Raw genomic sequence first — 23,705 nt, forward strand, 5'->3', positions numbered from 1 at the left:
ATTTTTTTTCCTGCCCAGTTTTCCTTAGGTTCCCCTCTTTTTACCTTCCTTGAATCCCTTTAACAAATACATCTTTCCTTGTTTTTTTAAACAGCTGATATAATGGTTATATAACAGAAGCCATGCTTTTGAGCTCTGCTCTAGGATTGTGAAAATAGAACAATTCATTATCAACAAAATCTCTCCAACATATATACAGTAAGTACCTGTACACACAACAGACCTAGTTAAAGGAAATAGGTAACAGTTTAGTCCATTTAGGAAAGACGCCCAAGAAAAGGACTGAGCTGCTGCAGTCTACTACCTGCTCTAGATGTAAATCTTAAAATATGCAAAAGAGCCAAACTACTGCAAACTGAAGAGGAACAAGAAAAGGGGAACCCCAAAAGGTTAAATTTGTGGTTATGACAAAGAAAGCGATGAAAAGCTACGCTGTTTGTGTACCGAGTCAAGTTTTAGCGACTAAATTAACCTACAAGCCAGCCCTCGGAAGATCAAAGCTAAATGACAGCCGCCCACAGGATGCACTAAAAGAATATGACACCAAGTTGTCTATCCAGCCCTCTTTGAAAAATTTGTTTCGGAGAGCCCCCAATTGCGCATCGCGCCGGACAGCCCCGCTCCCCTTGGTTTCCAACGTCATCTTTCCCCCACACATTTTATTTTTCCGCGAGTAACGTATGCAAAAGGCTGCCGCTGCTTACAGAATTCAAGGGGGGGGCGTCTTTTCCAGGTGACAAGCCCCTTGTCATCACCCGTCACTTTCCCTTTTGTTCGAGAAAAGAGATGGGGGGGGGGGGCAGGGGGGACAAGCAACCTACGACCCATCTTAGGTTTGTTCGGTTTTGAGGAACCAGAGCCTCGTGCAACGTTTTTTTCTAGAGACCTTTGCCCCACCCAGCCTTCGGTGGGCTAACTTGTGAAAGGAAATGTGAACAATCGGGTCTGGATTCGGATTCCTTCTTTCCCGCGGTCTCCAATACGAAGCTAAATTAGGAGCCTCGAATCCGGGGCATACACGCCCGAGCCACTCGCGGCCAGGGAACTGCACTCGCCTCGGCCGGTGTCAATTTAAGGGCAGATGAACTAGGCTGCCATAGCGAAACTCCGAACCGAGCGGCCCGACGGGTTTCGTCAAAACTCGGGTTTATTTAAAGGGCTGGAGGGGAGGGAGTAGGGCGGATTGATTTTTAATGGATTTCTTTCAGCCTCACAAAACTCTGCTAAACATCCCTTGTTTATTCGTGTATCCCTCCGCTTCGAACCTTGCGAGGGGTATGTAACCGTATGAGCAATGTTCTTCCGCCTCCCAGAGAGGTGTCGGGACTGCAGAGGCGATGCTTGGCTGCTACCTCTCTTCGGCCCCTCGAGTTAAAACAGTACACTAAGGTAAGAATCTCTGTGACGATGTATCCCTCCGCTCTCGCAAAAGAGGTCCTCTTCCAGTTCGAAGTGTTCCTCCGCCTTCTCAGAGCGCACAAGCGGGAGGCGTTTCTTATGGCCGTGCGAGGAAGCCAAGGGGCCTAGAGGAAAGACAAAAGGCTTTTGCGCACAGCAGGATTTCGCCGGCGCGGGTCTGCTGGAGGTGACAGGCTCTCCTCGTAGAAGACTCGCAGCGTGCCGCAGCCCCGTTGTAGCGCTGCAGGGTCGTTGTGTGCGGCCTCGGGGACTTCTTCTCGCGGACGCGGCGGATGGATCTCTAGGCAGCGTTGCCCGAGATTATTCGCCCTTTGGTGCCGCCATCTTGGATTTTAATCCGCCATTTTTCCCCCCTTGGAATTATTTTTATTATTATTTTTTATGATTAATTTTTTTTCGCCTCTGGTTGGGAGTCTCCGGCTCGACGACAGAGGCTTTGGATTAGGGGGCCGCGGGGGCGAACAGGACGGCGGGGCCCGGTGGCAATCGGGAGGTGAGTGCTTCGCGTGGACGAAAGGGGGCGGCTGGAACTGGCACACGGACAAGGGCCCCGCTCCTTCCGGGGAGGGGCGGGAGGGAGAAGCGAGGCCTGTTGGGTTGGGCCTGGCCCGGGGAAACGGAGGCGTGTGGGGGTGCGGGGGCTTCTCGTAGCTGAAGAGAAAGGTCGGGGGTCCCTTGCAGAGACAATGTGGGGAGAGCCCTTATTTCCCGTGGGGCTCGGCCTAGGAGAGGTCTGCTGGTTCTCCCCGGAGAGAAGGACAATGCGATAGGGAATGAGGCTGAGGGAGGACCGACCGAGGTGAGAGGGCGGCGGGGGGAGCCAGGCGATGCTCGGCAGAGCTCCGAGGGAAGGAACCGGGCCTCCTTCGCAGAGCCGGGGGACGCCTGTCAGGCTGGAGAAGGCAGAGGGAGTCCGGCGATATCGGGAGAGGCCTTGGCGACCCCGACTCGGCGCACCCCGTTGTGGGCTTCCATATGCCGGCGGCTGCTTTGGGTCGTTTCGCGTCTCCAAGGAGCTGGAGGGACTTGGGCTGTGTTCCCTCGGGGTTAGGCCTCGGAGGGCTCATTAGCTCCAGGGCTGCCCCTTGAGGGCAGGGATCTTCGGATGGGCTCTTCCCGGAAGAGCGGAGCCTGTCGTTGGTAGGAAAAGGGCCGGAGGAGGGCAGCTGGTCTTGGGCCACCCCGCTTGGGATTTAGTAGCTATGACAGCTGACATTCCTGCGCTCCTGTGGCATTTCAGAGAGGCAGGTCGGGGCGAGATTTCTCCAGGAGGTTCGTAAGCCTGAATTTTGTTCTGAGGGGGGTCCTAATCCCTTTTAACGTTTCAGAGAGGTTTGGGTTGTCGTGCCCGAGGCAGAAACAAACATGACTGGAGCCGGTAGGGATTGACTGTTGGAGGAGCTTGCCGCCCCTGGCCGATGAGAAAAGCCAAAGGAGGCCTGTAGGGGGCGCTGGAGATTCAGAAAAGAGTCGCTGAAGTAGCAGGGACTTCGTATCCATGGTCCCAATCGAGCAGATTTTTCAGTACAGGTAGTCCTCCACTTACAACAGCTCATTTAGTGGCCGTTTGAAGTTACAATGGCGAGTTATGACCATTTTTCACACTTACGACCTTTGCAGCATCCCTATGGGTGATTCACATTCAGATGCTTGACAACTGATTCATATTTATGACAGTTGCAATGTCCCAGCGTCATGGGATAATCCTTTGCGACTTTCTGATGAGCAAAATCAATGGGGAAGCCAGCTTCACTTAACAATTGTATTACTAATTTAACACCTGCAGTTGTTGACTTAACAAATGTGACAAGAAAAGTAGTAAAATGGGGCAAAACTCATTTAACAAATTTCTCACTTAGTTACCTAAGTTCTGGGCTCAATTGTAGTCAAGAACTACCTGTACTGGAGTGCATTTGAAAGGGGCATTCCCAGTGCTGTAGAATGAAAGAAAGGTAATTGTTGGGGAAAGAATGCAATAGTCCCTTTTGATTACTTTGAATCTCCATCCTATTATTTTTAGTTCTTAATGGTTTTTTTAAGAAATGTTTGTTTCAAAGAATATGACTATACTTTCTAACACCAATTAGATGGTAACATCAGCAAGGTAGCAGAATGTTTGCTGGGAAGAAAAATGTGTTTGTTGTCTAGCAGTTTGATTAAAGTTGATAACACTGCCATAGTGTGAAATAGAAATAGATATATTATTGGATCACAAAGTGGTTTGAAAAAGTTATTTTTAGACAATATTTTAGGACACTTTGCATTACTCAAAAGCTTGCTGGAGAAAGCATATAATGTTGAATAAACATTTCTAAAACACTTGTTATCCTAATATTGCCCAGCAGGGTATATAGCTACAAGCAGACTCTGAACTGTATTATAACTGAGGGTGTGCTTTTAGTCAATGCAGGATACAAATATCACATTAGTTGATCTAATCCAGTATTCTCTATTCTGGAGCCTACACATAAGAAACACTGAAAGATGCAATCCTAAAACATCTGTACCAATTATGGAAAATAAACTTAATCTGTGCTTTGCAGCAGGAGTGAGAGACAATCCTTGGATTATTTTACAATATACAGAAATTCTGTGGCCAATTAGTATAGTATGAAACTTGTACCCCAAATACAAAAAGTTTGAAAAACATTGCTATAAATGGAGCTATATTTTATTCTTCCAAAATAAGGGCTAAGGTAGCCTGTGAAGTCATAAAGTTGTATGATGTCTGGATTGTCAGGCTAACTGTGGAGACTTAGCATGGTAAAATGCTTCACCATTTTCACTTTAGGAATGCTTGTTCTTTAGCTAATATTTTCTCTATATGAGTAATTGAGTGTCAGAACATTAAAAATATATGAATGAATGAACCTGTTGTCTAAAGTGGTTTGTCCAAATAGATATAGTTTTAAATTGACAAATTTATCAGCTTCACGGATAGTAATATAATCATGGAATTTAAAATATCTGCACAATCTGCATTTTTTAAGATGTCCATGCCAACAACCTTTTCTTTTTGAATCTTTGTTCCAAATGCATACTTTTTGTTCATATTACTTTAAATTAGGCTGTTGGGTAGGATATTTTTTTGTATTTCAATAAAGTATCTTATAAAACAATGCTAGCCATTGAAAAAACAAAGTTTGTGTGCAATATCAAATATTCAACTTGGTTGTAAAATTTTGTGTACGTTTTAAGTTCTCTACAGGATTCTTATTCAAGCTAGATAGTAAACAAAGAGATGGGGGAGTTACTGATACTGTATGCCTGCATTAGTAACAATTTTACTAAACAAAGAAAAATTATACCTATTTTTCTTCTTTCTCCTTTGTCAAATAGGTACAAACCAAATTGTTATTAATGATTTTATATAGATAAATAGCATTATATTTGAGTTCACGCTGTATTATATGTATTTTTCTTTGTTTTAATTTCTCAGTGATGTACATGGCTATAGTTTCCACTATTCCATTTTTTAAAATGTTTCTTTTATTTCATAACCTACAAAAATTACAATAAATGTATTAATATTGTTAGGCAGATATATTTTGCATTTTAGATAGATCTTAAGATAGTTTTTTCCTTTTGAGAATGTGACCTACTTTTGAATTTCAGCCATTAAGAAAGGCATTTGTTGGAATGATTCTCTTTTTTATTTATCTAACTTGTAAATAAAGTAAGAATTTTGAGATTTGGAGTGAAATTTTTTGTTATTTTTGGTTTTGTTTGTAATTTGCAATTATTTAAAAATATTTCATGTATATTGATTATGATAGTGTATAATGGGACACTATCTTTACTAGGAGTGGTATTAATGTTAGAGAATGAGTAAGCTTTTATAATGTTATATAATGCTTAATTAGTCAGTATTAAACAAATAGTTCTGGCAGTTATGTTACACTGCATGATATGCTGACAGAACTCTTCTGTAGCAAATTAGGCAAGTCCAACCTATTGTCTGCCTTCATGTTTCCCTAAGGCTTTCATTGTTACATTGTTAGTTAATTCCATTGTGATTCAAAGGTTTGTGAGTTTACAAGTCCTCTCTTTTCTGCCAACCTCTTTATGGATCCAATGCATTCTTTAGAGAAACCATACATGCAGTAGATGTGGTAATAATGACTGTTATATCAAACTTTTTCTATATCAGTCTGGTATTCCTTGTGAATATGCTGCACAATATACTAACAGTAATTTATAAGATCGTAAGTTTGTTAGAATGATAGTACAAAGATCAGAATTTCCACTGCTGAGTTATGCAGTTGTAAAGCTTGACTCCACATGACCTCGTCACTTAGCAATTGCAATTCCAGCAGTCCCAGTTGGTGTCGTTAACCAAATCACACCTGGTCATTCGGCTAGGACCCATTCCAGGCCTTCTTCCCTAGGTGATGTACTCCCTTGTCCAATTCAAAGTGTCACACGAGGCCATGTGTAATTTGGATAAAGGTGCGTGCAACCATGGGAATATAGTTTTTAATACAATGAATAGTGGCTCAAGGTGTTTAGTAAAGACATAATGCAGTAAACTGTTTGGGGTAATGTCTGTTTAACCAGAGTTTCTTTTTTTTTGTTCAATAGGCCTTGGATGAAGGTCAGATCACATACCAATATTGCAAGATTATGCATAATTCTAAAGGATTATCTTAATACTGTATATATGTTGTAGAAAACATCTTAATTTCACTGATCTAGATTTTTGTTTCTTCAAGTTAAATCAACCTTTTGCACTTAGAAAATGTTACAGTAAGCAAAGTAAGTAATTGAATATTGTAGGGTCTGAACGGAGTGGAACAAACTTGCCTTAGTCTTGACAAGAGTAAATGGTTGTAATATTTTAATTTCCCCCTCCCCCCAGATCAGGGATGTTTTAACCATTGAATGGATGAGGGAGTACTTCACTATTTGAGACTGGTACGGACTTGGTGATCCTTCTGGATTTACAGCTACTGCTCAATAGTAGGAGGCTGCCTGGCCAAGATGTTTCTTTTTGTGAAATTAACTTGCAGTCATGGTTTCCATTTCTGGGTAATAGTATATTGTTTAAAGTTTATAACAAAAGTCAAATTTATATGGGATAGAAGTATTATTAAACTTTTTAAAAATAAGCTAATTGGATAGAGCGGGTGAAGATGCTGGACTAGAAGCTAGGAGACCATCTATATACTCCTGTATCTGTTTGTAACCCTTCATTTGGCGAAATTATTGAATCAAGTAACTCAAATGATCTAATGTACAGAATATTGGCACCTATGACTCCCATAGGAATGAAATTTGGGGAAGTTGTGGCCACTTCAGTGCCACTGCGCCTTCCAAGTACACTTTCTGTAGGTTGTGTGGTATAGGGAAAGATGGTGGAGCCATATCCCTACTTTTCTTTCCCATATTCTTCTGCTCCTGCACCTAATCAGCTGGCAGCAAGGCCCAACAGGCAAGCAGCAATTGGCTGGTTTAGAAAAGAAGCTGAAATTTGAAAAAGTTTAAGAGTTGTGGACAGCAAGGGAAGGACAAATGAGCAACTCAGATGCTTGCTGATCCGGTAGGATTTGGGGGATGCAAGTGGTTGACATGGGATCTCCATGATTCCCATAGGATTGAAAATTGACAAAATCATAACAGGTCAGTCTACTACAGCCACATGATCAACATTTCTTGCCAGCTTCCTACAAAAAAAGTCAGTGGGGAAGCTGGCAGGAAATGGGAAGTTTAGATAAGGAAATATCCCTGAAACAATGAATGGGTCCTGAGTTGTCTAGTGAGTTGCCTTAGGCATGGAAGACATATGGGTGACTTCGGGCCAGTTACTTTCTCTCAACCTTAGGCAGTAGCAAACCACTTGCAAAAAGTTTGCCAGGAAAACTGAGTTTGTATGCATGGACTTGTCTATGTAGCTGCCAGACGTAGAAACAGAAGAAGAAGAAAACATATTAGAAGCCCACAAAGGTTTATCTGTGGAAATATATTCCAGTGAAATAAATGAGATTCTGATATTAATATGAGTATGAATGTTTACAAGTTTTGTTATAGCTGGTATTGAGCTTTGATGCATACTTGTAATCTGTCCCACATGTAGCCTATATCAACATAACCAACCCGTCTTTCCCTCTCATCACAACCCAGTTTAAATCCTATATCCATAAACTAACTCTTTATATCTGGAGAAGTGAGCTGCACAAATTAAATAAAATCATCTGCCTTTTAATAAATATGATTGCCAGAAAAGGTTATCTCAGACTTCTGATTTTTGCTGCCATAGACCAATATTGTTTCCCCCCAGAAATATCTTACAGCAGTGATCAGTGCAACACACAAGTTTAGTACAGTTCTTTTTTAAATTTACTTCTCATACTTTTCTTGCACTTATTTTGTATAAGCCTTTCCTCTGTTTTCTTTAATTCCACATCTGAATGAGTTACACAAGCTGAACCACTTGTCCTTATATTCCCCCATTTGTTTCTATTAAGGTTTCAATACATATATCCACCAGTAACATATAACATTTGTAATATTATAATAAATAAAAGCTGATAATGATATGAATATATTTTATTCATATAAAGTAGAACCAATTATTCCACAAACTGCTAATTCTGATATTTATTTGTGTCAGAATCTTAGGCAACTGTTTAAAAGTGATTTTTTTTCAAGAATGATTAGCACATCATTTTTATTAACAGAGTTCATTGAGAAGAAAGGGATGTATTACAGGAATCCCAGAAACTGTATTATGTATAACTTATAATCAATTATCCTCATGTTTGTTAGGGCAGAGATTTGTTTTTTTTGTAGACACAATATGTAGCTTTTTATCATTTTCCATCAATAAATTAGCAAACAAGCATGATATTTGTGACCCAGTTGTTTAATTAGATTCTCTTTATCTGGTTTTAGAACTTATGTGGCAAACAGATGACAATTTAGGTCATGCTTATGCAGAAATATTAAAAATTCAAAAGGGTTCGTCAACTTTTAAGCACCACCGTATATAGGTGATAGTAAGACAGAATAGTCATTGGACTATTTTGAGCCACCAGGTTGAATGAATATGATTTGGTTCCAACTACACTGTTTTAAGTTGCATCAGTTCCTTCATGACATATTGCAAACAAATGTAAATATGAAGTCATTAATTTGAGTGTTTATAATACAATATTGAGAATATTAGCAAGAACACAGAGAAGAGTAAATTATGAATATGGGATAAACCATGCTGTGGTTTATCAAGAGCAGAACTTGAGAACCACTAGGCATGGACAAAAAGGAAAGAAGTGAAAGAAATTAATAGGTGCTTGGGAAAGAAGGTATATATTGTGTATAAAAAGTATTAGTAGGTAATCTATATAAAAGTGAAATACCACTCATGCAACATCACAACATCTCCAGAACCATAAAGCCTACAAACTTGAAATTTGGCACCTGGTCCTCTTGGCTTCTAGGTGCTCACTAAGAAAGGATTTTTCGAAATGACCATCAGAGTATTAGTATTTCTTATATTATTATTAACACACACTGATACTAAGAAGTTCTACGCCGCCTTCTCACCTGAAAAAAAAAATCTGTTCCAAATGCAAAACAAAAGCAGAGGAGAGGAGTTTCAGTTTCATAGCACCAAGCAGCTTTAGTACAGGACACTTGAGCTAAGCCACGCCCAGGCTCCTTGCTGTCTCCTTGCTCATACAGCAAATACTGTTTCAGTTTCTAAACATCCCTCAGCTCACACACTGACGACCAGATGAATACCGATGGATGCTGTTAGGCAGAGGCAGAATTTTTTCCCCTTATTTTCTTCCCCCAAAACTAAGCCCAACAGTATAGTTTAGTAGCGAAGCAGGGTATTGAGTTAGTTTCCCAATAAATAGATGGAAAATGACTAAAGGTATGCTAATAGGAATATTGTACAAATTGGTATGATAGTGATTTATTGAAGAGTGGAATTAAAATAAATGCTAAAAAAAAATACAGTCCAAGAAAAAAAAAGATAAAGTCATTGCAGGCAGTTCACAATACGAGTAGCCCTCGCTTAATGACTGGTCATTTTACAACACTTTGAAGTTATAATAGCTACAGAAGAGGTATCCCAGTCATTGTAAATGTCACACTCCTCCATGTCATATGACCACATATCAGGCAGGTCAGCTTTATGATTCGCTGTGATATTTCTGTTACATGATCACAGTTTTGGGGAGGGGGAGTATTTGCTGGTTTCTGGCAAAAAAAAAACTCATTCAAATGAATGGATTTGCTTAACAAATGTGTTTGTTTAATGGCCACAGCATTTGCTTAATGAGTACCACAAAAAAGCTGAAAATTTAGTTCCAGTCATGTGAGTGCCTCAACTTGCAATTGTAACATCTTACAACCATAATTTTGGATTCAATTACCGTCATAAGTACAGCTGAACCAAAACTTGGAATATTTTGTTTGTTCCAGGTTTCACCAAGGACATAATATTTAGGAAAGTTACAGGTGACTAAGGCAAAGTTGGTGCATCTTGCTCCCTTCCCTCTCACTTTGCATGGCCTATAAATAGGCCTGCCTCCCAGTCTTCATAACTAAAGAGAGATAGAAGGTAAAGAAGGTACTAGAAAAATTAGAAATAAAGTGTTACGTATATTATATATAGAGAGAGATACAGATATATAAAAATAGTATGGGTATAGATCCATGATGGCGAACCTATGGCAAGCGTGCCAGAGGTGGCACACAGTGTCCTCTCTGATGGCATGCGAGCCGTCGCTTTTCAGCTCAAACGCGCACGCACCTCCCACCGGCCAGCTGGCCTTCGGGTCTCTGCCGCACAAGCACGGGAGCAGGGGTCGTGCAGGGGTGGGGCGTGTGCAGGGGTCGTGCACATGTGTGAAGGGGTGGAGCACATGTGCGGGGGTCATATGTGCATGCATGGGGGGGGGGGCATTGCATTTTGTGGGTTTGGCACTCAGTCCAGAAAAGGTTAGCCATAACTGGTATAGATTATTTTTTAACTTTATTTTTTTAAAATTTCTTTAGTTTGGTTTTTATTTTGTAAGAAATTTCCAAAGTCTTTAAAGTTCTTCATATAAATTACCAGAATAATATTAGTGTTGATCACATAATGGCTACGTTAATATAATGAATTTATAGCAGGGCGGATGCTCAATAGAGAGATTTATAAATTACTTTATTAAATTGTACTATGTTTTTATTCTTTGTTCTGAAGACACATAGTATTTCCAAAGGCTTTTCCTCATTCCCAGTTGAATTCCATGTTCCATGGTGACATTTTAAAAGGATTTTATAGCATTTATTTCAACTTTACACATTTTTATATTGGAACTATATTGTTTCATGTAGTGGAGACAATAATGACATAGTTTAGTCACAGTGCTGAGCGTTTAAAATGAAAGAGATACAATTTCATGCTTCTTTTCCCAGGATACTTTGGCCTACATACTCTAGCTTCACCTCCTGCCTCGGTATGTGGCTTACTAGTTCTTGTTATGTTACTTGTCTTCTAAGGCAGGGGTCGCCAACCTTTTAGACCTCAGGGACCACCAAACTCATAATTTTAGATCCCAGGGACCACTAAATGGTTCTGTGGGTGTGGCCTAATTTGTGGGTGTGGCTTGGTGGTCATGTGACTGGCTGGGCATGGCTTGTATGTAAATATTACAAATATTTATATAAATATTGATTTTTTTATAAAAAAGAGCAACTTTTACCCAAAATCAGGCAAAGCAGGTAAGAAGATTGAGTTGCTCACAGAATCACAGATTCATTCAGAGATCTATCTATCTGCCATTGGCTAGCTCAGTCTGTCACATAAAATTTGCTTACAAGCAAACTCACAAAATTAACTCACAACACACCATGCGTGTAAATATTGAATTTTTTAATAAAAAAGAGCAACTTTTACCCAAAATCGGGTAAAGCAGGCAGATTGAGTTGCTCACAGAATTATTCAGTGATCTATCTATCTGCCATCGGCTAACTCAGTCTCTCAAATTTGCTTGCTGTGAGTCTGCACTGAATTTGCTTGCAAGCAAACCTTCAGTCCTAAGGGAGGTTTGGCTGCGCTTAAAAGCAGAGCCGAAGATCTGAAGACTAGCTAGAAAGCAAGAAATCCAATCATTTCCTGCTTCATAGCTAATCTAAATCTCCCCGCAGAGCAGAACAGATGATGGTCGGAAAAAGGAAAAATAGCAATTTAGCAGGCAAGTTTGTCGGGTAAGGAGTGAGTGGGCAGGGAGGGTTCCGGCAGGCCATGTGGGAGGTGCAGCCTTGTGTTTCTGCGCGGCCTGGATTAATTGCTTTGGGAGGGCGTTCTGGGGGTGAGATTTCTCTGCGGCCCACCAAAATTTTCTCACGGCTGACCACTATTGGCGACCACTATTCTAAGGAATGTATCAGATACCTTTCTTCTTCTCCATGGTTCTGTATTCTTGCTTTCTGTGCTTATGGCGTTAAGGCATTTGTCAGGCCTTTCCATCCATTTTGTTTTTGGGACTAGACCAATTGTGGAAGAGATAAAATTTATCAACTATTTTTTTCAAAAAAGGAAAAAAATTATAAATCATAGCAGAAAAGGGAAGTCAGAACAGTCTTAACTGTATCATTAAAACCCAACCAGTCACTATTCGAATTTTGATATAAATCTAGGTTACTGGGATAGGTGTAGACAAATTCTGAGAGGACATGATTAATCTCACAAGATTAAACTGCTGTGTAAATGGGAGGAACAATTAATTTTCTCTTCTCCTTTGTTTGTCAGTTAAAGACTGGAAGTTGTCATTTGCTGTTTTTCACACTATTTTGTTGCCAAACCTTGACAGATTGGTCGAAATGTTAAGTGAAAGTACTAAACTCTAATGGAACTATTATAGCTCTTATCTAATCTAGAATCTTAAATTTACTTTCAAGTTGAGATGTTTGAATTGTTTACAGCTAATTGACTTTAGATTTTGTAGGAGGGGAGTCATTTTGGTGACAAAAAGGTCAGAAGTCTACCTTTTTGAACTGACAGTTTTTGTTAAAAGGCATAAGCTTTTGTGAGCTACATTTCACTTCATCAGATGCACTGGTTAGACTGTAAGATGAAATGAGAAGTGTGGGGGAAAAGGGGGAGAAATAGATTGGTTATGCAGTTGCCAGTCATATACTTATAATCAGAGAAAAATTATAAGTATCAATTAACAGTAGAAATGCATTAAAACACATTGTGTTTGTTGAGACCTCCTAAAATTCCCTGTAAGTGTTTTGATGGATGTAAGTTCAACAGCATCTTGCTTGATGGTGTTAAGTCTGTTTTTACAAAACATTTTGTAAATATTCATTTTGTCATATTCTACAGCAGGGGTCCTCAAACTTTTTAAATGGAGGGCCAATTCACAGTCCTTCAGACTGTTGGGGGGCCAGACCATCTGGGTGGGCATGCCTAGATGGTCATGTAACTGGGTGGGTGTGTCTAGGTGTCATGTGACTGGGTGGATGTGGCCAATTTAGCAGTCCATTTTGCCAATTTGACAGTCCATTTAAAAATACACACAAATTAAACTTTCATTTGTTTTGCTCCTGAGGGTGTTTTATTTGCTTTTGTTTGCATGTTGCTCTTTTGGTTGACTTTTCTTTTTACTAAATCGTTTTTTAGGTTGTTTAGTGGTCCACTGCAGGATTGCTCAGTTGCAGCAATTCTTCTCAGCCCCAAGAAGCTTACAATGAACAAGTCTCTCTGTCTCTGTCTCTGTCTCTCTCTCTTTCCATATCTCTTTCCACATCTCTCTCTCTCTCTCTCTCTCTCTCTCTCTCTCTCTCCTGGGCATCTTCAGCAGGATCCTCTTCAATCCTGGCAGTGCCCTGGAATACCTCGTTCAATTCCATTCCTTTCCATTTCCATTCCCATTCCATCCTATTCCCACTCCCACTCCATGTTATTGCTTTTGCTATTCCATCCCATCTCATCCTATTCCAATTCCCATTCCATTCTCTCCTATTTTCATTCCATTCACATTGCGGTGGTCTCAATCATCTTTTGGACTCTCGCTAGCTGTCCTGGAGCTTCTTCCGCACATGCCGAATGCATGCAACAGGCTCAATTAAGGGCTCCGCATGACTGGCAGGCAGGATCCGACCAGGCAGGCATCGCTTGGAACAGGTCAGGCAAGGAAGCCCCAAGGCGGGGGCTCAGTGGCCACTGAGATGTGAGCTAGTTAGAGAGCGGGCACCGCAACAGCCGCTCTGCTGTCTTCTTTCCCTCACCGCCGCCGCTTGGATGCCCTTCCTGCCTGCGTCTCCAGGAGCAGAAACAGACGTTCTCCTTCAGGGTCAGGCAGCCTCACCGGCTACTGCCCTGGAACTGCCGAGTGGGAGAAGGATGGGCAGCCAAGCGGCGGCGGGGGGGAGAAGATGGTGGGGCAGCTGTTGAGGCACCCAGTCCCTAGCTTGCTCGCGTCTCACCAGCTTTGCTTCTCCACAGGCTGCCAAGCTCTCCTCATGAGTGAAGGGGTGCGCCTTTCATCGGCCAAGGAAAGAGGTCAAAGATTTGCCACCGTCGCTCTGCCGTGCGGGGGGGAGGTGAAGGGTCCCAATGGGAGAGGCTGTGCCTGATGCATAATTAAGCATCGCTTCCAAGAGTTGCTCTTAGTGCCAGGGTGGCTCTCTCCACTGAGGGCCGCCCACTTGCCCCCCCCCCGCCTCGGACCTTGCATCCAGCATGTGACCTGGGGGATCTTCTGCTTCTGGGCTAATCAGGCCGGCATGGGATAGTGTTGTGCTGGGGTGTGGCATGCTCTCAGGCCTCCCACCCCTCTCTGCTTCTGCTCTGCTTCACCAAGGATGAATGGAAAGCACACAGGTACCTGGCACTAAGCATGACTCTTGGAAGCGATGTGTAATTATGCAGCAGGTGCAGCCTCTCCCATTGGGACCCTTCATTTTTTTCCCCTACAGCAGAGTGACAGTGGACTGAAGTCCCTGGCAAATCTTTGAGTTCTTTCCCCAGCTGGCAAAAGGTGTGGCCCATTTTTAGCCTCCCCCATCCCCCAGAAGCACTCTGCCAGCCAAAAATAGAGGGCGGATGCCTCCCCAGGCCTCTGCCGGCCCCTTTTTTGGCCTCTCCCATCTCCCAGAAGCACTCTGCCGGCCAAAAACAGGGAGCGCGGATGCCTCCCCGGGCCTCTGTCCCCCTCTTTTTTGGTCTCCCCTGACCCCTAGAAGCACTCTGCTGGCAAAAACATTGGCCTTACCCTCCAGTTCTAGCCCACGGGACTTGCAAAGGGAAGTCCTGCGCTCGGCCAAAGGGTGGGTGCTGGCAGGTGGGCGGGGCAATGTGGGCAGGGCAGCCTCATAACCCCACACAGGCTGGATTAATGGCTTCAGCGGGGTATAGTTTGAGTACCCCTGTTTTACAGTGTAATTTGGGAGGTTGAAATGCTTAGATATTATTTAATTTTGCTGGCAGATTATGGTAAATACCACATTGGAGGAAGAACACCTGAAGATACCTATATTCATATGTGGGGCAAAGTAGACATGTGGTTTTAGAGTTTGATTCCTATATTGTCATAATTGTCCTGCTACTGCTTGTTGCTTTAAGAATTTGCTTCAGGTTCAGTGATTAGCAGTATGCAAATATTGGCTTGCCACACAGTATCTAAGAAAATGTGGTCTCATTGTACAGTATGGAGTATACCTGATCAGCTGATTGAATGACTTAAACTTCAGGTTACAACTAGAGGAATTCTGTTTCTATGGTCTATCTTTTAAAAGGTCCTTCATTGATCTGGTTAAATTTCTTTGCTTATTGATCTTGTTGGATGAGTAAGTTCAGTCTCCTGAATGACTGGTTTAATTCCATCAGTTTAATGTATCAATCAAGTGGTTCAGAAGAAATGTGATTGTAGCATAGAACCCGGCTATAAATGATAGATTAGGTGGTGTATTCTGGGTGGAGGCTGGAAGCATATAGATATGCTGGACAATCTGTAGGTTTCTTGGTCATGTTTTTACATCCATTGTATAATTTTATAGTGATATCAAAGAAGTGGACTTGTTCTGTTAATTGGTCTAGGCTGAAGTTGGTGGAAGGGTGGAAATTATTGAAGGCATGGTGGAATTTGATGAGAGATAAATTTTAATGGCCAGATGATAAAAAATGTCTTCACTGAACCTCAAGTCAAAGAGGAGCTTCAGGTTTTGAGAGTTAAGAATGCCTTGTTCTAGGTTAGTCATGAAGATGTTGCAGTGGCTAAGGTTCAGGGCTTAGAAACCAGAAGACTGAGTTCTAGTGTTCCCTTAGGAATGAATCTGGGTGGATGATTTTAGGCCAGTCACACACTCCCATTCCAACCCACCTCTCAGGATTGTTGTGGAGAAAATAGGAGGTGGGGAATGTTAGCTTTGTACACCACTTTGAGCTGATAAAAATAAAGGCAGGATAATTCTAATAAAAAATAATATTGATGAGCCATGTGTCTGCTCAAAACAGTGCCACTGCTTTGCAAGTGCATGTTATTGCCAAAGCTGAAGATGGAATTAAATCAGTACTTTGCCTCTCCCCCATCTCTATTATTTGATTTTCAACCCGGTCCCATTCTCATAGCTTTAAAGTTGCTGTATTTTATTAGGATGGTAACCTAGAGAGTTAGGATCGGAACTAGTATGATTCAGTTGTGCTATGAGTTTTTTTTATCAGATATGAATTTCATAATCATCAAATTCGTCACTTCTGAGGAATTCATGAGGAGGTCTGAGTAGGGTCATAACATCTCCATCTGATTGTGATGAATATTGTTATATCTAGTTAGACCTTAAGATTACTTTCTGAAGAGAAGCAAGAAGGACCTGCACAAAATGTTACAAATTACCCCATCTTCTAACTTGAGTGTTTTTGCTGTGGTCAGCCTGGAACGAGGGTTCTACAAAGTGAAGGGGAACACTTTGCAAAGCAACCAAGAGAAACTTCGTTTTAATGGAAAAATTAGAATATATATCAAGAAATATAGTACAGCTAGTTCTTGACTTACAACCATTATTGAGTCTAAAATTTATATTATTAAGGCAGTTAAGTAAGTTTTGCCCCATTTTGTGACCATTTTACCACGGTTGAGCAAATCACTGCAGTTGTTAAGTGAATCATGAGGTCATTAAGCGACTCTGGCTCCCCCCTTTGTGCTCATTGGAAGCTAATTGGCAAGGTTACAAATGGATATCACATGACCCTAGGAGAATGCAGCTGTCATAAATAAATGCTAGTTGCCAAGTGCCTGGATTTTGATCATATTATCAAAATGTGGGATGATGGGGATGCTGCAACAGTCATTACTGTGAAAATCTGTCACAAATTGCTTTTTCAGTGCCATTGTAACTTTGAACAATCACTAACGTTGGTGAATTGAGAACTACCTAAACAAAATATGTAAAAAATACACTGTATTATTTTTATATACTATTATATAGCATTAATAGGGTTGCTTTGAACAGTTTGTTTATGTTTATGCATTCTTTTTCTATTAGGAAACTGGATTACCATTAATTTCCTAAAGCCTTTGGAAGAAGGACTAAATGCAACGGGGGCAAATTGTCTGTGGGAATGAAGTGGTTGGGAGAATCCAAGAACATGGTGGTGAATGGCCGGAGAAATGGAAGCAGGTTATCTAATGACCACCATCAAAATCAGTCCAAATTACAGCATTCTGGAAAGGAAAATCCAAAGACTGGCAAAAATGGAGTTGAGAGACGGTCCAGCAGATGTATGTATATGTTAATGTGCTAGGATGATCTCGAGTTACTATATTTGTTAATTTTAAAAAGGCTGTATTTGCCAAATATATTTTCTTACTTGTATATATTTACAAACTTTCTCATTCATATATGTTGACACAGCAGTGTGCTCAAATAATTTATACTTTTTAAATAAATTGAAGTCCCATTGAAAGCTTAAGTGTGAGCCTTATAGTCTTCCTTTCAATGTTAACAAATGTTGCTAATGCATAATTTGCAGTGGTAAAGAATTCAGTTTTCCACATATTTACAATTCGTTGCAGAAAAGATCACTAGAACACAATCTACAGTCACAATATTCTGGGGAGTGTATGTTTACAGGAGCAGTTTTAAAGACCTCCTACTCAATAGTTTAATTTCATTTTCATGTAGGCATTGGATCTCAGTTAAAATGATAGTACATTAGTTTAAAAGAAATAAATACCCTGAAGATTTAAAGGCAAGCTTTAATTTGAGTATACATTGCTGAACATATGAGGGTAATTTCTTCTCGGTTTTGGTTGGTTTAGATGTTGCCATTTATTTATTATAATCTGTTTCACATGGGGAAACAAGTTTACATGCTTTACTATTTTTAATGGTCATAAAGATTCATATGGCTTATATGGCTTCATTTTTCAGAGCAACTCCAAGTAAGACATTCTTGCTGTCACGTCATACTTCATATGTCATTATACAACTAGGCCAAGACCAAAATTGCACTACTGAAGTCAATACTAATTTAATAATCCAGCAGAGGTACATAACTTTCTACTTACAACAATCATTTCTCCTTTCCTTTTGTAACTGGAGAACTTCTGAGTAGGATAGAAGACTTTGATTTGCTTTAGGTTTTTGGACATAGAATATGGTTTTATCCTGAAATCAAGCATGCAATGAAAAGGACTTGTTTTGCTCTAAATGTCAACATGTTGAAACTGAATAACAAATTATTCATTGGCAGATTGTGCTTGCATCATTTTTCTTTTATATAATATACTTTATATGAAAACATGACTCCTTTATTATATGGTTTACTGAATGGACCAACTGCAAATCAATCACTTCATACCATTACACCTAATTTTAAGGAATACCTGCAGGCTGCACTAAAAATGCTGGTTGCCTATATATGATAAAATTTTAAAATCAGAGAGTTGTTATTTTTATTTAATGTTTGAGGGATAAAATGAAAGAGCCATGTGAATTGATATCAGATTAGAGAGGATTTATATTGTAAATATAAAATAAAAAACTTTTTGTGGAAAAAGAATAGAGAGGATTTGCTAAAAAGCAATGTTATTATTTCACAAAAGTAGAAATGTACAAGTTTAGACCACTGTCAGATAAAATATGGTATAAATTTTATAAGCTAAATTACTTTTTTTTAATAAAAATAATTCATCTGAGATGCCATACAACCTACACTGTAAAGCATTCTCATTAATTCATACAAAAGATGACTCTTAAAATCATCTTTTGGCTCTTTATGATATATGCATTGTTCATTCCCTGGACATTTCCTATGGGCCTCACTTGAAAGTCTCTGTTCAGTCATGTGGTAACTTCTGTCGTCACAAATATCCTGGTGAAAATGAATCTTCTGCATAAATAAAGCATTGTGCCCACCACCGGACCAACACTTAACTTGGGAGAAGCTTCTGCATTCTCAAGAATCCTGTTTTTTTTCTTGTTCCCTATACAAGGAGAAAGATTAATACAATTCAGCGTTCAGTATCAGCTAATCGTTTGTTTTGATTTATGCAGGTAGTGGTGGTTCGGGATTTGAGGGCCAAAGTCGCTACGTGCCTTCTTCTGGAATGTCTGCCAAGGAGCTATGTGAAAATGATGACCTAGCAACTAGTTTGGTTCTTGATCCATATTTAGGCTTTCAAACACATAAAATGAACACTAGGTAATTGTTTTATTATTTAGCAAACATAAATCCTTATTTGTTTTAGTTAAAATCTATGTGGATCTGACAAATGTAAAGTGTAAAAAAAACCAACCCAGAGCCTGGGAATTAGGTATTTAATTAAGGAAATTTTGACTGCTTTAATTCAGGGTTGTTGTTTTTTTGTCTTCATTAACATGTTCTTCATAAGCCCTCAAGCTGTATTTATGAAGGGCAACCTGCATCAAAGATTTTGAGATACTAAATTTGTTTCTCTCAACCCATCTTTATTGGGTTTTCCTGAAGTTATTTGTTTTGCTTTTTAAGGATTTTTTATTACTCCGTTTTATGTGTGGATGATGTTAAAATGCTCGAAGAATTGAGATTGGATAGTATATAGACTGGTACATAATAGTAATGAATAAATTACAATAACATGAAAGTATTTTAATGAGCATTATGTAATGGCTGCTTCATTTTATTATATAAAGTAGGGAAATTATTTAAAGCAAATAATAAAGAAAGATTTACCGTTGTGTTTTTGAAAGAATCCTGTCTTATTAGAAATCACATTCTTTAAGTTTTCTGCTATTCCTTAGACTTCATAATAGAGCTTTTAATTATATGACACACTCTGCGTGTGTGTGCTTGTGGCTCTATCTTTGTTAGGTAACTGAAATACATCATAATTTTTTTAGCAAAAAAAACTATTCACAACCTTCAACAGCCTGTAAAAAACATTGATACTGCAGCTATATTTCTTATTTATTTTAAATACCAAGAAAAATATTAGGATTTCTTGCTTTATAACCATCCCTAAATTTGAAGATTTTTATTAGTAAAATTGACCTTAAAAATAACATGTTAAATTAAAACATCTCAACCTAAATTATTAGGATGGATTATAATTTCCTTTTTGGTTTGATTGACAAAAAGTAAAAAGATACAGGAAACACACTTTATATACAAGATACAAGAAACATACTTTACATACAAGAGATGTAATTGAGCCTTGTTTTTAAACAGGTAATTAAACTAATTTACACAAGACAATATGCATCAATTATATTACATCAATTAAAAAAACCCAACTCATAAATAGAAGTAAACATGTATTTGTAATCCCAAATTGTAAATCTGAGTAACTCTGTCTTTCCAACATTGAACAGTGTTCTTCTTTGCTATCCTCAATGCTTGCTAAATCTATAGTTCTTTATATAGCAATATTCTACAGCAGGACAGTCAAACTTGCGGCCTGCAGGCTGATGTGTCATGTGCTACCCATGCCCAGTTTAGTGAAGGGGGGAAAAGTCACAATACATCACGTGACAACACTGTGACGAACGAGAGTTTGACACTCCTATTCTACAGGTTTGGTATATAACTTAATATACTTAAAATGCTGGGATGTATGAGGAAGGCAATAAGGGATTCAGGATTATTCAGTTGTCTATTGGGCCTTCTCAGTTTGAACTGATAAAAAACTCTAATGCATACTTTTTTGGTACAGGTGGTCCTCAGTTCACAACAATTCATTTAGCCAAGCTTCAAGAATATCAAAGTTACACCAGCACTGAGGAAAGTGACTGGTCCTCACGCTTATGATTGTTGTAGTATCCTCATAGTCTCATGAACAAATTTGGGTTCTTGTCAGCCAGCATATATTTACAAAGTGTATGTGGCTTTCTCAGCTGGCTTTTGAAAGCAAAGTCAGTGGGAGAAGCCAAATTCACTTAACAATGGTTAACTTAACAATTGTGTGATTCATGTAGCAGATATGGCAAAAGTCATAAAATTGGGCACAACTCACAACTGCCTTGCTTAGCAATGAAAATTCTTGCCTCATTTGTTATAAATCGAGCACTATCCATGTCTTATTAAAATGACATTTTGTATTCTTATACTTCGATTACCAACAAATTTTAGAGGTTATCTGAAGCTGAAAATTAAAAGATTGTCATAATAGATACATTTTAAGTGTCATGATAATTGGCCTGAAGTAATTAACAGATGTGCTTTTTCCAGGCCATGATCTATTCTCTAATCAGTTGAAATGTATCTAAATCCTACTCTCCATCCAGGAGAATCCAGAATTGTTCAGTCAATGCTCTCTCAACCACTTGTGCCAACAGTGCAAATTTGACAAGTATAATTATCCGAACAAGCATATCTAATGATACTTAATTGAAGAGCATACAGAGCACTGCCTTCTTCAAGCTGGGTATCACCTCCCTTCCATGGAAGAGTAGTGGTGGTGGTTGTGTTGATAATTGACTAGATCCTCCTCAACTGATCCAGTTAGTATCAACCAAGAGGAAAACTATGTCAAAAGAACATGCGGTGGTCTGAATTTGTCTTTAATACTGCTATCTCCTTCTCAAGAAACACAAAGTGAAGCCGATTGAGCAATTCAAGACAAGCAAATTGCTAGCCTCCCCCATTTGACTTTTTCTAAATTTCCCATTTGCACAGATGTGACTTTTCTAAAATGACAAAGAGGCACTTCGCCCAACTTTCTGGCCTAAATTAACTATGGCAATTGGGATTGGAATTTCCATCACTAAGCTACATGATTGTAAGGTCTGGTATCACATGACTGCTTAGCAACAGCAACTCTGGCACTTCTGGTTATCACCAGAACATAATTTGATCATCGTTTGCTTTCCCATTGACTTCACTTATTGGAACCTGGAAAGTTGCAAATAGTGTTCACCTGACTGGAATGCCACACCACAATTGAGAGCTGCCCCCCCCCCATCTCAATTGTGACCATGGGAACATTGTGACAGCTGAAACTTCAAGGACCAGTCGCAAGTAGCACTTGTTCAACACCATCATAAGTTCAGTTACTGAATGAGCAGCCATTAAGCAAGCACCACCTGTATGACCATTCACCATCTCCTACAGATAATTAAAAAGCAAAGCAAAATATGCTATAGTCCTGCATTGCTGAGTAATATCTGTACAATAGCTTCAAATAATTGTTTTAATGTTATATTTATTGTTTTACTGTTTTAATCTTTTATAATATTGTTTTATCATGTAAGCCACCCAGAGTCATGTGACAGCAAAACGGGCAGCATACAAATTTAATAAATAAATAAATGAGCCAAGCCATATTTACAGAGAGGCCAATGCATGGATTTGCAAAAAAAAAACCCGAATAATAATAAACCCACCACACCATCACAAGAAAAATACAGGTTTCTTAATTAAAATTATATCAAAACCTTCTCTGTGTTGTTCATTAAATTGTGTAATAAGAATATTATTCCAACATTCAGAATCTAGAAACAAATGATACTGTTGCTAAAAGATCAGATAATGCAAAAATTATATCATTTTATCTATTTAATACAGATACTCCTTGACTTACAATCATTTATTCTGAAGTTATAGTGGCACTGAAAAAGTGACTTACAATCGGTCCTCATACTTAACCATTGCAATAATCCCATAGTCACATGGAAAAAATTTGGGTGCTTGGCAAAGTCATGTATTGATGATGGTTACAGCATCTTGGGGACATGTGATCACAATTTGTGACCTTCCCAGCCAGCTTCCAAAAAGCATAACTAATGAAGAAAGCCGCATTCACTTCACAACCACACAATTTACTTAACAACTGCAGTGATTTCATGGCAAAAAAACTTTATAAAACTGGGAGTGATTTATTTTCAACCATCTTCCTTAGCAATGGAAATTCTGGTTGCAGTGCAATGGTGGGATTCAATTTTTTTTACTACAGGTTCTGTGGGTGTGGCAGGGGAAGGATACTGTAAAATCTGCAGTCAGAGGTAGTATTTGCTGGTTCTCCGAACTACTCAAAATTTCCAGAACTGGTCAGAACCTGCTGAATACTACCTCTGTTGCAGTTGTGATAGTAAATCAAGAATTATCTCTATATTGGATTTTCTCTGAAAGCTTGTATCCTACCTATTCCTAAAAAGAGCTCAAGAGGCAAAGAAAATAAGTAAAATTAATAAATAGTTTATAAAAATATTGAACAGAACTAAAAATATCCAAGTTCAATTAGAGTTTTGACTGAATTCCTTAGACATTTTTAACATACCACCTAACTGTACAATATCAGAGTTCAACACATCTTGCTACAGAATTGCATAAGGTGAGTGCCACATAGAAGCTGAGTCTTGGGATTAACTGCATTAAAGAAATTGGGAGATAAAGAATTATCACGTGACTGGAGCGTGTAAATAGGAAGATATGGGAGAAAACGATGCTCAGCGTCTTAAAAGAAAGGAATCTTTCATATGAGGAAAACCTTCATTATTTAGTGCATGTGATGGCCTGTAGGATCTTGGGAGATGGTGCCTCAGCCTACCAACAGTCATGCAAAAGGTATCTCAGCCCATAGAAGGAAAACAAGCATCTCACAAGAATCCCTCTCTGGTTTTGTGGAAAGTAAAAGTAAAGGAGGGAAGAAGTGCTTTCAGAATTGTAAAATACTGTTACATTAAAGGCAATTTAATAATTCATGGTTTGTGCTTCTTGTCTGAACTACCTTGTAGATTTAACACTATACATATGTAAAACAAACTATGTTTTTAAAAGCTTTATTTGATTAGTATCTCTCATGCAAATAACAGAACATCACTGAGATAACAAATACTGTATTTGAGATGTGACTTCCCCCATGTTT

At 39.3% G+C, this 23,705-nt stretch overlaps 1 protein-coding gene across 10 annotated transcripts in view; it reads left to right on the top strand.

The window, feature by feature from the left end:
• The first annotated feature begins 1,175 nt into the window (after nt 1–1,175).
• KMT5B (lysine methyltransferase 5B) overlaps nt 1,176–23,705 on the top strand; it is a 33,686-nt gene continuing 11,156 nt past the window's right edge. For 3 of the 10 annotated variants that reach the window (XM_087919799.1, XM_026706667.2, XM_087919818.1), the window contains exons 1-3: nt 1,476–1,912; nt 16,906–17,141; nt 18,919–19,066. Coding sequence is in view for 6 of the 10 variants with exons in the window: in XM_026706667.2 (XP_026562452.1) it covers nt 16,982–17,141; nt 18,919–19,066 (308 nt within the window). In the remaining 4 variants the exon portion in view is untranslated. Of the gene's footprint in view, nt 1,390–1,475; nt 1,913–2,017; nt 2,692–16,905; nt 17,142–17,793; nt 17,911–18,918; nt 19,067–23,705 lie in introns of those variants that run through there. The other 7 variants (XM_087919797.1, XM_087919790.1, XM_087919781.1 and 4 more) reach the window with 7 other exon arrangements.

Source organism: Pseudonaja textilis, chromosome 1 (assembly GCF_049901715.1).
Source record: "Pseudonaja textilis isolate UNSWEBS1 chromosome 1, rPseTex1.2, whole genome shotgun sequence".
NCBI classification, from domain to species: Eukaryota; Metazoa; Chordata; class Lepidosauria; order Squamata; family Elapidae; genus Pseudonaja; species Pseudonaja textilis.